This window comes from Pecten maximus, chromosome 4, assembly GCF_902652985.1.
Source record: "Pecten maximus chromosome 4, xPecMax1.1, whole genome shotgun sequence".
Classification (NCBI taxonomy): Eukaryota; Metazoa; Mollusca; class Bivalvia; order Pectinida; family Pectinidae; genus Pecten; species Pecten maximus.
In genome coordinates this window covers 1,229,943-1,246,966 of record NC_047018.1, presented here as the reverse complement: position 1 = coordinate 1,246,966, position 17,024 = coordinate 1,229,943, and the positions used below count along the sequence as shown (strand labels likewise).

Here is a 17,024-nt window from a genome sequence, read left to right as displayed (position 1 = left end):
TAATGGTGTCACAATACTAAACATACAAACAGTCAGGAAGATAAATAGTTCTAAAGGGAGGCGATCTCTGGAATATCCAATTTAAAAAAGCCAATTCTTATTTCGGAAATTATTGGAACAATGTCTTGCGTGGATGTCCAGCTATAAGGATTTTAAGTACTTTGATTATTATCTCTAGTTTGGTTATGAAATCGATAAAATCAGAGAGATATGAGAGCATGAGAGAAATTCTACACTACCACATGACCAAAGGTTAACAGTTATCCATTCGTACACCAAATCACATCTCTCATAACTAAATTTTCAGCGTAACTACGCTAGCTTTTTAACATACCGATTTATCTCCAGCTTTACTATAACCGTTTACAGATAAATAATGCTGTTGGTAGCCCTTTACGCTTTTTGTGAACCAATTAATGTAAATAAGCAAAACGTATATAGCTTTGATATATGCAACTTTATTTTCTATACATTATATTCACCTAAACGTTCTGGAAGTTTTGCACAAGACATGCCAACGTACACTAACATTGTAAAACATATCTAAATCGTACATGTACAGGTATATAGAGATACTACAATACGTATAGGGGACCATGTACAGGTATATAGAGATACTACAATACGTATAGGGGACCATGTACAGGTATATAGAGATACTACAATATGTATAGGGGACCATTTTAGTATTCATCTGCAAACTGTGATATCACGCATTCGAATCAATAATATCACTAAATCAAATTAATGATAACACTTATTCGAATTGATGATATCACTCATTCATGGAGTTAATGTAGATAAATACATTTTGTAGATAGATAATTAAAACGGCACTACCACAGGTTTTACGATCACATACGCACTTTTCTTGTTGGAAACAACGTTTTGCGAAACTCAAGAGAATCAAGAATGGTTAAATATATGTAAAACTTTACATCTAACTGTTAATCGACTTCCTTCACCATACTGGAGATTATGTGGATTGGTGTGTGCTATGAACAAGGGGATGAGGACGTCATATTGAAAACGAGCTTTGAGGGGGCTTTATAGCTTTCAAGACAGTCGGCTGTGACAAGATCTGGTGGAAGTTTGTTCCAATCTGGATATTTTTATGAAAGAAAGAGTCGTCCTACAACAGCTCTGCATCTGCCTAGTATGAATGTGTAAGCAAAGTAGAAGCTAATATTTCTTTCATGAATACTTACCAGATGCAGCTAGATATGTGATAGGAGAAAGGATGAAATGTCGAGTCTGACGGATCTGTGGTAGAAGTAGAGGTTTTTACTAACAACAACAAGGTTGTAGGATGTTTTATACATCAGGATAAGATGAACGTCCCTGCGCCAATTACATATTTAGCTCGGCCAATGCAGATATTCTAGCATGTCGCTAACACTTGAAATATTGTGATATATACATGTTATTGACAAAACGATCGCTGCTCTTCGCTGTCACCTTTATGGTAGGGGTTGCACATAGTACAAGCATATTCCGAAGATAGAGGCACACACTACTTTTTACCTTGTTCTGTAATTGTTTTTATAATTAAGGTTACGCCGAATGAAGACCAAAGCTTTGTTAGCTTTGTTACATATGTTAGTAATGTGGGAATTTCATCTGAGGCTTAGTTTGATTGTGACGCCCAAGTATTTGACTTTATCAGTATGTTGGGAGTAAGTGCCCGTGTAGATAATATTTGTATTTGGTCGGTTTTTTGTTCTTTGATATGGACCGGGCGAAACATTTTTGAATAATTGACTAATGGTTAATAGGGAGGCTGAAGTTGGTTCTGAGTTCCGAGTTTAAGTAAAACGGAACTAGGAACCAGTTCCCCGAATTTCGCTTAAGAATATATTCTACGCATTTTTTTTTTCAATATGAGACCCGAATTTGAAGAAGAAAAACAATATGTGTCAATGGGTGCAAAGGCAGTTATCAGTCACGTATAAAATTTATGAGACATGGTCCTAGTTTCGAGATAAACGGAACTATAAACTAACTCCGTTTATGTAAAACGGAACTCGGAACTCGGAACCAACTTCAGACCCTGATTAATACACAAGATCTACAGATACTGTTCAGATTAACCACTCCCACACAAACAGGGACATAGTAAGTCAATGAGTAACACTGTTAGGTTATACATCTCATGCATATTGGATCCAATTCCTGCTAAAAACAGGAGTACATACATAGCTGTATACATGTATTGTATAAAATTCAAGTCCTTGCTACATAGAATTTGCAACAATATAAACACTAATATTGCGGATGAATTTGAGTCACTTATGATGACTTTTGGTTAAGGACGTTTATGTGGTAAAAGAAAAAAACATTACCGATTACATGTATATAACAATTATCATTGTTTTCTGAAGTGGTCAAGTGCGGTCTTTTACTTCGACCTTTAATATTGACCGATGCCACCAAAATCTACTCATATGTACATCTAGAATCCATGCTGTGATTTTGGTGTGAATATGTATAAATTTGTCCAGGGGTATATGAGATACCATGTACACAGCTTATTTAATAATAAGTGGTCAAGCGTGACCTTAAATCTTTTATCTTGACCAAAGAATACTAATATCTAATCAGTTGTACAACTTGATGCCTCGATGCTATAGTATAAATGCATTGAGGTTCGTGTGATATCGCGAACTACAGTCTAAACCTTGTGTACTACTAAAGACTAAACTGTGTCTACTTTTGTTCTAAACATCATGTGCACTACTAACAGTAATACAATGGCAACATTTCATCAGGATTAAATTATAAAACAAGAGGGTCATGTCCCTTAACGGTCATCTGACAATTGAACCATGATGTATAGAAAGCAAAATTATAGCAAAGTTCCCCTTTTGGAGCCCTACCCAATCCACTTTTGGGGTCGCACCAGCCTTAATTATATTGGTAGTAATTCGCTTGGGATTAAGGAGAAGTAGCGTTTTGAAAGTAAAAGTTTAACAGCGCACGGCGGGCGACGGCGGACGGATCACGATGGCTATCCTGACCCTTCAGGTGAGATGAACTAAAACATGCTAATGGCCACATGCTATGGATTTGATTGAGTGGGTGCACACATATATACCTAATACATCATAATTCAGTTTGTAATTGATATTAGCAAAGTAAAGTTGACATTAAAAACAATTGAACAAATAATAACACCTTTGCAATAGAGGGACATATTTGAAGAAGCTGTAATGGTATCGAATCTCTGTATATAAATCATACAGATACAAATAGAGTTTTAAGGTTTCAAGAGAACAAACTATTATCAGTTTACAGCATTCAGACAAATTTGATTAATTAAACATGAAATGCTTTCTAAATATTGCTTATCACCGTATTTGGAAAAATCTAAGTTAACTATGTTTAACATTATATCTTTCAGCTCGTTTTATTTCTACGACCACTGAAAAGTTCAAATATGAAAATGTAACTGTTTAAAATATATGCAGTTACAACTTCAAAAACGCAAAGCTTTCCAGTTTTCTTCGGAAAGAAGACGTGTTAACGGTTTCATAAATCCGTCTGGCTTTTATATAAAATTTCATACAGCTGATATTAAAACATTTATGTAGATATGCATGTACAATGTATATACCTTATACACTTGCATGGTTTAACATTTACACACAGCAAAACAATGAGAAATCTTGAAGAAAGTATCAAATATATATGCTATCTATAATTCCTTGCAGATGAATATGTAATAAAAATAGAAGAATACATAATCTACTTAAACATGTATGGTAAGTTTTACACACACATGCAAAAACATCAACGAAACTATATACAAGTATGGGTAACCATTCCAGATAATATCAATTCATAGTAATATGTAAAATGGCTGCAATATTTCGGGAAAATGCTTGTACCCGTCGCCCGAATACAAATCAGAATAAACATCACAGCTTTCATTAGCTTCTGCATACATACAGTCCAATGACCGCTAGCTTACTTTCTTCCCCATTAACAGTAGTCGCCATATCCTAGAATAAGCTGTATATTGTCCACTCAAACGATCCTCAGTTGATGTACACATCCGTGGTCTCAAGGTAATCGTTCAGAATGGCATAGCAAAACTCATACTGGTCCTGTGAATAATAAAACTCAAGTTTTGAAATGGTTCAATTAAAATCCTGTTTAAAGATGCTACGTCGCAGACAGCGTATACACTGTTTTTCACAAAAAAACGCATAAAATGGCACCCATGGTATAGAAATGCATCTAAATAAAGAAATAGTAGCACACAAAATGATCGTCTTTTAGACCGAAATTTACATACAAAATATAGAGTCGGAGCACAGAAAAAATTCTCCAAATTGCAATTAATTGTTTGCTCACTTCAAATAAAAAAGTAATGTATAAAGTATATAACAATCCTTGTTTTCAATCCATCATGATTATTCTTTGTCGTATATGAAGAACCTTTCAACTAAAACACGTGACGTCATACGATATGTAGAACCTTTAAACTTAAAATACGTGACGTTATACGATATGTAGAACCTTTCAACTAAAACACGTGACGTCATACGCTATGTAGAACCTTTAAAATAAACCATGTGATGTCATACGATATGTAGAACCTTTAAGCTAACACACGTGACGTCATACGATATGTAGAGCCTTTCAACTAAAACGTGTGATGTCATACGATATGTAGAACCTTTTAACTAAAACACGTGATGTCATACGATATGTAGAACCTTTGAACTAAAACATGTGACGTCATACGATATGTAGAGCCTTTGAACTAAAACATGTGACGTCATACGATATGAAGAACTTTAAACTAAAACGTGTGACGTCATACGATATGTAGAACCTTTAAACTAAAATACGTGATGTCATACGATATGAAGAACCTTTAAACTAAAATACGTGACGTCATACGATATGTAGAACATTTAAACTAAACCACGTGACGTCATACGATATGTAGAACCTTTTAACTAAAACATGTGACGTCATACGATATGTAGAACCTTTAAACTAACACACGTTACGTCATACGATATGTAGAACCTTTAAACTAAAACACGTGATGTCATACGATATGAAAAACCTTTAAGCTAAAACACGTGACGTCATACGATATGTAGAACCTTTAAACTAAAACACGTGACGTCATACGATATGTCGAACCTTTAAACTAAAGCACATGACTTCATACGATATATAAAAGTCTTTGAATTAACGTGAGTTTCATTACTGATAATACATTTTGTACCATAATACATGATAGCAGGTAAGGTTTTTGGCAAATCTATTACAGAATTAATGTTAATGTAGCTTGAAGTAACTTTTTTTAAAGTTCAATAAAGAGGGTAGTACATATATATGTATTAGTAAAGATTTCCCGATTTTCTTATCCCTTTGTATGCCTTTATAAACCTTGATATATTGGTAATTAAGCATGGCGTCATAACGGGTACCCTTCCGTCGATCTGTCAGCCAGATTGAATTCGTGTTGATAAATACAATCAGACGACCGTTACACCGCTAAGACATTTTGTTAACGGAGCAACGTTCTTCCAATCTAAAGCTTGAGTCGAAGCCATTTTCAGTGTTTATTTAAAACAGATTCCTGGGTGTTAAATTGAAAAATATAGAATACCGATATGATAAAATTTTTCACTTAAAATTGGATCTAAGCTTATTTTTTTTTTGCATTTTCAAGGAACGCTGATCAAATACAGAATTCTTTGCCAACATACTTAAACCCCTTGTTAACACATTCTATAACAAACGTCTTAGGTTCTCATTTCGTCGATCATTACAATGATCGGCGAATTGAGAACCTAATCTGTCTGATGCTTACTATAACTCATCAGTATTATTTCACAATACATCAGAGTTTTGGCCTGGTGTTATTCGGAATGAGGGATAGCTTTATTTGTTTTCCTCATCAAACTTCCCCAAAAAATTGATTATAAATGTATTTAGAGATTCAGACCTCTTATAGCTACCCTGCTGACATCTGGATTCCAGCCAAATGTGATAGCCAGTCTGAGTCCAAGGGGTAGTCAGGGTACCTGAATTCAGTCTTATTTACTTGTAAGATGCTATTCCCTCTCTGGAGTAGGTTTGCAATATTGAAGCACAGTAATCTGATGCAAATAATATACACAGCTGTGTCTTTATCTTGCATTAATTGCTATATGTTTTGCAGCATTGTGGTAATCTGTTGTTGCTTAGTCCACACAGCCACAATATAATCTGCTACTATTTGTAGTAATCTGTGTGGCTTGTTTACACAGCTACAAATTATTCTCTGCCTAAACCGAGAGGGGAATGGTATCATCAGTGTAAAGTTGAGTCTACCCCAAAGATGCAAAAAAACAACAACACTTTAGCCTAAGTTTTTCTGGGTTTTTTTAAGGAGCCGGTTATCGATATGTATAAAATGTTTCTTATATTATGTAAGTTTTTTGTTTTATGCAAGATGCAGGTTGTTTCTGGATGTTATTATAAATATGTTGATGAAAATGGATTGTTTGTATTTTATTAAATGTTTTTTAAATATATATAATCTTCTATTATTTGTTCTATTTAAACGGCATGTTTACGACTTACAAAAGTAGCTAGAAACTCTGGTTGTCTGATGAGAAGCTGCCGTGCGGCCTGGAACACATCCACTTCTTCGTCCATTTTGAGTTGGTCCCGAGTGTTAGCCATGAGACAAAACAGTCCACATTGTGTCGATCCATCCCTTATAGACAAAACAAATTAAAGTATTAAAAATGTTTTAAAAAATGAGTTTATGAGTTCTCACTGACTTTTACGGTTAATTAATCTCTAGAGTAGGGAGTTCCAGAACACAGCTATAGTCCTACAGATGATGCTGGAATTCTTCAAATAAGCAGTTAATATTTTTGCGGAATGGCTACCAATGGTTAGATACTTCAGACTTATACAAATTCGTACTAAAATGCAAATTATAATGTTCCTCGTGCACGAGATGTACTCCTGGAACTCCTAGCAATCAGCAAACAACAACCTGACCTAAATGACCCTGGTTTCACCACATTGTGAAAAGTATCTCCCATTCAGATGCTGTTGTCTTGCTCATGGTCCCACATTCTCAAGAATCCATTTATACCTTGAAATCTGCATTATAATTCAATTCATTGAATATTAATTTAGGATCTGCAGGGTTACATGTTTTGCTTAACAGCCCGACACCAGATCATCTATTACTTACCTGCACATGACTACAACAGGCTTACTTCCACTAGATCGTCGCCTACTTTCCACCTGCTCAAGCAGATGAAGAGTCGACTGTTTTGAAGGTGGAACATTTCTTTCCGCTGTCCATTCTTTCATCCGAAATATTCTTGAGTTGTGTACAGCCTTTACGTTCTGAAAATTCATATTAGTTTATAACACTGAAAACTGAAACTTGTGATCTGAAATATGTAGACAAGGACAATATGAGGAAAAGAAAAACCTACAGAATTTAGACATATAAATAACTGAAACTCATAACAGTAGGTTTTGCCTACTAGTATACTCTTACCATAAATTGTGCCGACATATTTTAAATAATACATTATACGCACATTTCCTGTACTGACTATGGTATTTAACTGTCTCCATTTCCCTACGAGTTACTTACATTACACTATACTCCATTAATCACTGGCCTGTTATATCATGTTATACAGCCATGTTATATATCGTAAACCACATTTGTAATATTACAATGGTGACGTCATAAATTCGCCTGTGTTATATACATTTTTTAAGACTTAACTTATATTCACATCAAAAAAACTTATGCGATAAACAGAATCTTACACTCCTGGCTGTGTATTTCGTTAAACTCGTCAAATAATTTTATATGCAATTCACCTTTATTTTTATGATTTATACTAGGAGTTACACTAAACTCTATCGTCAGACGAGGTGCTACACTAAACTCTATATTTATAATTTATACTAGGTACTTCACTAAACGTCATTTTCGTTGTTAATATGAGTTGCGATATTAAATTTAATTTTCATTCTTAATATTGATGCTTTACTAAACACCATTTTAAAATTCATACTAGGTGATACACTAAAATCAGTTATGATAATGAGAACGAAAACTCCAAAGTTTTCTTCTATATATGGACTTAACGGGTGCCCAGGTATGTCGTTTCTCTACAAACACGTCATTAATTAATAATGACGTCACAATGATGTTGTGACAATATATGTGACATGTAGATGCATGTTACATTGGTAAAGCAGGTCACTCATATGGCTGTATTGTATGAATAAACTCCGTTATCATACTTAAAATGTTTCACTTAACACAATAGCATGACTCTAAATTCGATACTCATATATTATCATTAATAAGATATTACCAAATTATTTGACGTTGCCTACCTTTCTTGTCACTGCTAGATCGATCACACCCACACCATTGAATTCGGTCGAGGTTCCCTTTTGTTTCACATTGAAGTCACCGATATCAATATCTTCTTTGTTGGCTGGGATCCATTGTGTGTCCTACGAAAACAGAAATAAACTATTGGTATCCATTGTGTGTCTTACGAAAACAGAAATAAACTATGTATTCCGGCTCATTATGGATGAAGTTAGAGTGCTTTTAATTAGGAAATCATCATTTGTATGTCTCGGTAAATCTTTTTGGAATTTACATTTAAAACATTCACAAATATGGCACTTCATGTATCTGATGTTCTAACTTATAAATACGTGTATTTGATATAATAACAAAATATATCAATAATCGATTATAAAGACACAATAACGAAATGCCTTATTTTAAGATTATTTCAATTCCAATAAAACGAATGCAAAATATGAAAAAAAAATATGGACCAGATATCCCAGAAGGGAAAGCGTCTTCTTTTATTTTACGACACCAGCCATATCGATCTAGATCAAATCGACGACACCAGCCATAACGATCTAGATCAAATCGACGACACTAGCCATATCAACCTAGATCAAATCTAGATAATATCTAAATTTCGACCAATCGTTTCCATGGCAACAAAGGTATTCGAAAGTGGTACCATTTTGTCCGCCTTACCTCAAAACCCCTATATCCCAAGAATAATGTAATGATGTATATAATAAGATACAGGTGAGGTAGGGTTTCCTGACAATGTTATAGTAATGATGTATATAATAAGGTACAGGTGAGATGGGGTTTCCTGACAAGGTTATTGTAATAATATGTAATAAAGTACAGGTGAGGTGGGGTTTCCTGATAAGGTTATAGTAATAATATGTAATAAGGTACAGGTGAGATGGGGTTTCCTGACAAGGTAATTATGTTTATAATAAGGTACAGGTGAGATGGGGTTTCCTGACAAGGTTATTGTAATAATATGTCATAACCTACAAGTAAATTCATTTTAAGTATAACGAATACTTTCACCATGCCCTGCTGACATTTGTTTTCAGGAAGATTGATGAAAGGTTAAAAACATCTGTCAAAATGAGACTATGAATATTATCGTCGTCTTGATCAATTTTGAATCTTGCAGTCATCTAATAGTACAAAAAAATATCACAGATCTTATACGTTTTATCCATCAGAAAGCCCTAATAATTTCTACCCTGCTATATCTACACCAAAAGCTGATATAAAATGTTTAAATATCAAACTTTAGATTAACCACTCTAATACAAATAAAAAAAAATATATCACTGTACTAAAACATATCTCTCAGAGCTAAGAAAGCAAGTAGAGGAGCATAATTAAATTTCATGATAAATGTGTATTTGTGTTAATTTCGTTAAGCTTACCGGTTCAGAGTCATTTTCGTCCCCTAAAATGACAACAGAATCACATTGGTAGTCCATCATTAAAGTCCAAAAGTCGACTCTTGTGTTCGGTAGTGGGAACTGTGTGACTATGTAACCGCTTCTGGCAATGTAGGACTGAAACAGAGAAATATATTCTACATTTAATCTTGTACCTGTACCATATGCATGTAACCGACAAAAAAACAAAACTCCACAGCTTCAATGATTTGCTGATTCTAGCAGAGACATATATTTATGTAACCTTGAGCGGTATATTGCGGCTAGTATTTACCAAGGTTACATTTACCACAGGTTTGCATTGCTATGAAATAAGTACACAAGCGGTATTTTCGGTAGGAGCTGATGTAAAGGTTGACGTCATAAATGGAAAGAGCATATGAGTCTAAATCACTTCATGAAAAGAGGGTATGTGTTTGCAAAATCTTACTCAGTGTTTTAATCCGTTTCTATTGAGATTATTGAATTCGTTTCTTTTATTTGAACTCGCCACCCGCTAACTAAAACAAACAAGTCTGTTTATAAATCTCACTCACGTCAGATCCAATAGCTATGGTGGATATGTTTCTAAACTTTCTAAACATACATGTATATATTACAAACTAAACTATCTAACGATACAGAACGTAAGTTCCGTCCATCAAATGGGTCACCACCAGCGAATTTCATCAATCATCCACTAAACCACGACACCAACTAACATACCTGTGTTACAACAGCATTGATATAATCGTTACCATTGGATGTATACGACGTCAGGAAAGGCCTGTATCTATCAGCTAAAAATAATACATAAAAGTTGTGACGTAATAGAAACAACATATAACTCACTACAACTAGGAGCGAAAATAGCTACTTTATAAAGAAAACTGATTTTATGGACCAAAAAAAATCATCATGAATCCAAAAGAAAGCAATGTACATTAAGATACATAAAATGCACCTAATCAAGTTTTTTTTCAATAAACAAAGAAGTAAATACTGTTTTAATGACACAGTGTCATGTGTTTACGTACCTGCCAATATTTCCATTGTCCTGTTTTTTGTTACATTTTGTGGAAGTGTAGAAGCCAAAAAGTCCTGTTCTAATTTGTAGTCTGGTTTAAGATCCAACATAAGCTGAAAAGCAATACCCAATAACAGGATATAACTTTGTCATTATAATTATCATTTCTTTATATGGTTTGAAAGTAACATAACGGTATTTGATTAAATCATTTCAGGGTCTCTTAGGAAACAAAATTACTCTAAACTCATCCCTCAGCTGTGTTTGGTTTTGAGGTTGACCCTTCGAAGCTAAATCGTGATACTTGGCCACGAACGTCGATTTCGGTATGAGGGTTTCTTGAAGGTCGAAAGCTTCCGCCAGGATTTCATGGAGAGCCACGTATTGTTCCTTGAAGTGAATATCAATATAAATTCTAAATGAATGTACCCAAATGAAGATATTAAATGCAAAACTTGAGAGTGTATAAACAACACATACCGACTCTTTCATGTAACCTCGTTGAGCCTATATTTTTTTATGTTCTTCCTAAAAATCTTATGTGCAGTGTGGTTCCTTTTTCTTTATTTTTTTTTCATATTTAATTTTTTCATTATTATTATTATTATTTTTTTTTTTTTTTTTGAAGTTGTTTCTACCAAAAACACAAACATTCAATATCATGGTCGTTTACACAACAATACTACATGTATGATAGCAAATGGCATAAACCCAGTGAAACAATTTTTGTATGATGCCAGATCTGTACAAATATGTACCGACTGAAATAAGTCAAACTGTGAGAAAAGCAGCTTTTATCCTTAGATTGACACAATGATGTGAGGACTCACCAGTGTTTGAATCATGCACATTCTGTCCTTTCTCATCGTAGTCACAAACTGTGGTATATCGACACGGTTATATCTTTTACCATAGTCAAACAGGGCGTCAAGAGCGATGAACGTTCCTGTCCTACCGATTCCGGCACTGTTAGTGGAGATTGAAAGAGAACAATAAGTCATTAATTATGCATATCATGTATGTGACAAGTACGCATTCTATGTATACACTATAAAGCAGTGTTTGTCGCCAAGTGAACAGCCATGGTAATTCTGAGTCGGGGTATCCTTGTAGTAGTTGGTGACTACCTCACAATATACGGGAGGCCCGCCACATGCAATCCAGAGCAATTTGGGTAAATCGTCTTGCCCAAGTACACAACAACAGTATAGACTAGGTTCGTTTTTCAGCTTCCTGAGAAAGACTAAATCATTTTAAACCAAAGGAATTTTAACGCAGCATAAAGGAATTGAATTTCACAGCATTTTGCAAATAACAGCCCACTGACTAAAATGTAGCCAAAAAGACTTTCAACTCGATTACAATATCATTCACCCAACACCTTAGTGTTTATACGTCACACAATCTCATCTTACCTGCAGTGAATAACCATTTGGCCAGGTAGAACAGATTTGGTTAGCTTCACACGACGATGCAACAAAACAAGTTCTAATGTATTTGGTGTTCCGTGGTCCGGCCAGGTTGTGAAATGAAACTGATAGATGTCTCTTTTTTCTTTGGTCTAAATGAAAAATAATATGATGTACACTGTATAATAATTATGTAAAGTTCCCCTCCGAAACCGAACTTTGACTTCAACCATATGAAGAGCAAACAAAGACATATTTACATGTAATTATAGCTGAATATGATAACACATGAATCGTCCATTTGATATTCTGGCGGAGAGGCACTTTTAATTGTCCATAATGAAGACGCCATGTGTTAATAGGGATTTATTTCCCTACCTTTCGATCGACAACTGTGATATTCCTAACAACGTGGGAGGCATAATCTCGTTCTCTGTTCTGCATGATGTAAAACGTTTTTGTTGACATAGGTTCCCCTTCATCTGGCCAGTATTTTTCACATTTTGTCTGAAGCAATTATTACGACGTGCTTGAGTCAGATTTATACAACTGGTTCCACAATTACAAAACAAGGTGATTGACGCAACCGTCTATTTCTTTACGCTTCAACATTCATGTAAGATTACAGATTGTGTTTGCTCATAAGATTCAAGAGTTTACCAATTTGCCGATATAATACATTTTAGGTAAAATATTCAACATTATGAATAACATGTCAAGTGAAAATATCCCCACGAAACATTCCTTTATATCGCACTTTTACCCTAAATACACTATTTCTATAGCAATTGATGTTTTGATGTTTAATTCAAAAGTGATAATCTAAAATAAAACGGTTTTACTTTGTGAGATTTGAAATAACGATACTTAGCCAAAATCAGACAAAAAAATATGAACACTTGGAAAATGACAACATTTTGACTAATACATTTTAAACAATTAAATAGATCCAGGAATGTGTCTACCTTTTCCTTTTCGATCAGATTAGTAAGCATCACTATCTTTCCGGAATTCAATTTCCACACCATTCTCCAAAAGTCATCGATCGTTGTTAGGATGGGACCTTAATTAGTTTCGAAAGAATTATTTAAATGTTCAATTAAAGTTCATGCAATGCAAATTACAATTAAACAAATTCTTGAAAACAGGCCGAGGTTTATACTTTCTTGTTAAGATCAAGCTGTTGGCTAAGAGCGCGGTTTTGTTTTCTATTTGTTTTATGTGAATTGACTTTTCAGGGATGTTAATGGTATTCAATGATGAAGCAATATAACATCAAATATGTTTTCTTTATAAAGAACTAGAAATAAAAGAAACTTGATTTAATATATTATTTCACAAAACTTCATATTTCGATTCACGCCACTCGCAAGATCTTTAAAACTTAGATATAATTTGGCCTAAAACTTAACGGCTAATTTAGAAGACAGTCTTAATTTAAAACCGGGCTTATTTCCAAGAATCTAAGCTATGGTAAAACACATAAACTCTAAAATGTTCTCATAGTTATAGTGAAACAATCTATAAAATAAAGAGTCGTCTATATAATAAATTATATTTGAATTTCAATATCTAAAATTTACCTTGTGTTGCAACATATACTTTGCTGGCTTCAACATTCTGCAAAAGTAACATGACCTAACTAATCACAAGGCAACATGTTATTCAAATATCTATAGTAGCATTAGGTTTACATGTATACATCTTTCATCACAAGCGTTGTCTTTTTTATTACTCAATGTTTCTTACTTTCCGAAAGGTTTGTAGCAAAAAAATGTTTTTTTCGTAAAAATTGTGAAACGATTTTCCATTTTCTTCTCAATATGATATCTATTCAATTTTACGATTTTATACGACCTCGGGGAAGCGGAACTATAACTAATTGAAAGTAACATCTATAATTAGTTGTGATTACACAGCATTCTGTGGCTATGGTTTTCTTATCATTGTAAGGTCCTGCTACCAGATCGTACGCATATATGTAAGTCAGAGTCCCATATCTAAGGATGTACCTAACATCATCCCAAACCTCCTCATAATTGTGAGGAATATCAATTTCTATATTAGAGTACAGCATGTGTAACCTGATCTCATTCAATGGCAGGAGAACATGAATGTATTTATATTTGAATTCTATACTTACGTCAATATAGTTAGCGTTAATGTAGTCCGAGCCTTTTCCGACAGAGTCAAGTATAACCCTTGAGTGGTCATCTAGAACAATCAGAGTAACGATATCTTCATATAACTGGATTTCCAACCGTTAGTTTAAATGTATAGTCAAAATCATTATGTTCAATACATTTACGTAGATCTAAAATAAAATATTTATAATCAAGACTGAACTTCAAATTTTGAAACCTAGATATTTGTAATGTTAGAGGATTTCATAATTTCTACAATTTGGTACCTACATGGATGTATAGATTTGAATCTATCTTTCGACTTATTTATTTCCGCTGCTGTGTGTGGATGGCATGACCCTGTCGGAAATCCCTGTAAACGATATCAAAATTATATTAGACTCATCAACACTATATATACCGTTACATTCCTCTACGATTTTGAATGTTTTATATCACTGACATGTTCATTACCTACAGGTATAGGAAGAATTTACCATTTCCTTCGTATAAAATCTAAAATTATAGTCGCTTTGAGGAACTTTTGATAGCGCTTATTACATTGAATTCCGAAATGAACTCTTTTTCTTCATCTGCCATTTTTTCAACAATCATCGTCTTCAGCATGGTAACAGAGATACCAACAGGCCCTTCGATAGGATCTGATTCCGTAGTTCCAATGTTTATTAGGACATGTCCTTGCTCTTCGCCTGAAACATATCACAATTTCTTATATGACATGGCCGAAAATCTACTGCTATTAAATACCGGTACTTAATGAGTTTCTTCAGCGAATCACATACAGATGCCAACATTATATCAGTACGCGTTTAAGTAAAGTTAACTGGGGGCATTATAGTAACCCGTCATCGCCTTAAACACCTTGGTACGTTGTAAGATGCGTTCCCATTTCATTCACTCGAAAAAGGAGCTCTGGTAGCTTTTAATGTGTATTAAATTAAAAGATGAAGTAGGAGTGTGATGATAATAAACAGAATGAAAAAGTTACATACCCGCAGGATTGGTTTGGTTATTTGGAGAATTTGAATTTTCAAATTTCACGATAGACGGCAATGTACTATCTCTTGGTGTGGTTGTTCTTCTGATAAAAGATATGAAGTAATGTTTAACACAGCATTGACTCAGAGACGCTGGAGGCTGCTGTCTCATCTGGACCTTCTCCTATTTCAAGCACATATTCAGCTATTCCACAGAAGACACACAAGATATTAGTATGTTTTGATACAAATTGATATTTAGATTCAGTAGAGCCAAAGTAGGATCTTTTTGTTTCCAATGAATATATCTACAAGTTGTATTTTCAAAATGCTTAGCATGGTATATGTGTTTCATAATGAAGTAATTTCACTCCTGTTAACCTGAACCCAAACGCTAATTTAGATTATGACATGGTTGTATTTGTCTGATTTGTTTGCTACACATACATACTTGGCATCTTCCTTACCGTTTGACTACACACACTATACTCAAAACCAGAACAACCACAATGCCAACTCCTATTACAATGTATAGCCATGTGTAACTCTCTTCATCTTCAGATTGGTTGATATCAGTAGTCTGCATGTCCACTGTTAAGGGTAAATGATTTTTTTTTTTAAATAATTAGTAAGCGTTAGGTGAAAACCACCAGGAATTTTAATATACTACATCTACACTTTAAGTATTGTTTAAATAAAACCAAATGCTACATACTCATCCTACAAACTTATCTTTTGATTTAATTTAAAGTCAGTAATATCAATTTCATCATGGAAAGAATATTTCGTGTTCCGACTTTGTTTTGTTATGCCATTTTAGGACGATGTTATTGTTTGTTTCATCAGCTGGTGTTAAATTAGATTTGTTTTATACATTTGGTGCATTTTGTGAGAAACGGTGAACACCCTGTTAACACTGTAGTATCTTTAAATGAATTAAGAATAGCATTACTCTATTATGGTCTGTCATCAACAGCGGTAATGTACATTGGTTAAGAAAATCTACCTTTGACGTCACACCGTTGTCCGGTCCAGTCCGGCTGACACGTCTCACAGTTGCCACTGGTTACGTCACAGTGGTTACTCTCACACTGACCACATGTTTGTGTGCATGACGTGCCGTAAAAACCATCATTGCAAACTGCAAACAACACCATGCATGTGATGTATTAAATAGATAGATATCACACAACGAGTGATTGTTACAAACCGTATGTTTATACAACAGTTGTAATAACTTGGGGATTGAATAACACCAACTATAATGGTAGAAATCTTCTCTCCATTAAATAAATGTGAGGGGCAGACCGTAGTTCCTATTATTTCCTAATGTTAAACTGAGCGGTATTTATTTCATGGTAATAGGTAACAGTATACGTACCCAAGCACTGCCCTCCATCTTGAGCGCACTTGGTACAGTTTTCTGCGCACATCTCATCACACAGTGATCCATATCTACCATCAGTACACCCCCCTATAAGTAATTAATGTATATAAATTGAAGAAAACGGAGTCAGATATTATCATGGTAATTTTCTGGGGACTTTCCTCCCTATCTCAAAATGCCTCATTTATGATCAATTTAGCTCATTATCTATATTTTTGTGCTACCACCGTGAGTGTATCTATTTGTAATCCCTAGCTATTCCAATTAAGGTAGATATTTATATCAAGTTTCACC

The 17,024-nt window shown here is 34.3% G+C and overlaps 1 protein-coding gene across 1 annotated transcript; it reads right to left on the bottom strand.

Annotated features, from left to right (window-relative positions):
• Positions 1-438: 438 nt before the first annotated feature.
• Positions 439-16,810, bottom strand: LOC117324927 (receptor-type tyrosine-protein phosphatase kappa-like). The gene is made up of 20 exons (XM_033880769.1): positions 16,725-16,810; positions 16,350-16,484; positions 15,811-15,934; positions 15,359-15,447; positions 14,907-15,055; positions 14,637-14,718; positions 14,366-14,436; positions 13,806-13,842; positions 13,188-13,285; positions 12,601-12,729; positions 12,229-12,374; positions 11,644-11,779; positions 11,054-11,203; positions 10,824-10,926; positions 10,513-10,586; positions 9,790-9,924; positions 8,395-8,517; positions 7,220-7,377; positions 6,592-6,727; positions 439-4,106 (listed from the first exon to the last, which is right to left on the bottom strand). The coding sequence occupies exons 1-20, from the start codon at positions 16,774-16,776 to the stop codon at positions 4,038-4,040; spliced, it is 2,196 nt and encodes a 731-aa protein (XP_033736660.1). The 5' UTR covers positions 16,777-16,810; the 3' UTR covers positions 439-4,037.
• Positions 16,811-17,024: the final 214 nt, after the last annotated feature.

Excerpts from the sequence above, each read along its gene's own strand:
- LOC117324927 (XM_033880769.1), bottom strand. The coding sequence starts at position 16,776 with ATGTGCGCAGAAAACTGTACCAAGTGCGCTCAAGATGGAGGGCAGTGC. Across the intron at positions 15,448-15,810 it reads ATAGTGTGTGTAGTCAAACG|AAGAACAACCACACCAAGAG; the intron begins GTAAGGAAGATG and ends ATCTTTTATCAG. Across the intron at positions 9,925-10,512 it reads TCAATGCTGTTGTAACACAG|TCCTACATTGCCAGAAGCGG; the intron begins GTATGTTAGTTG and ends TCTCTGTTTCAG.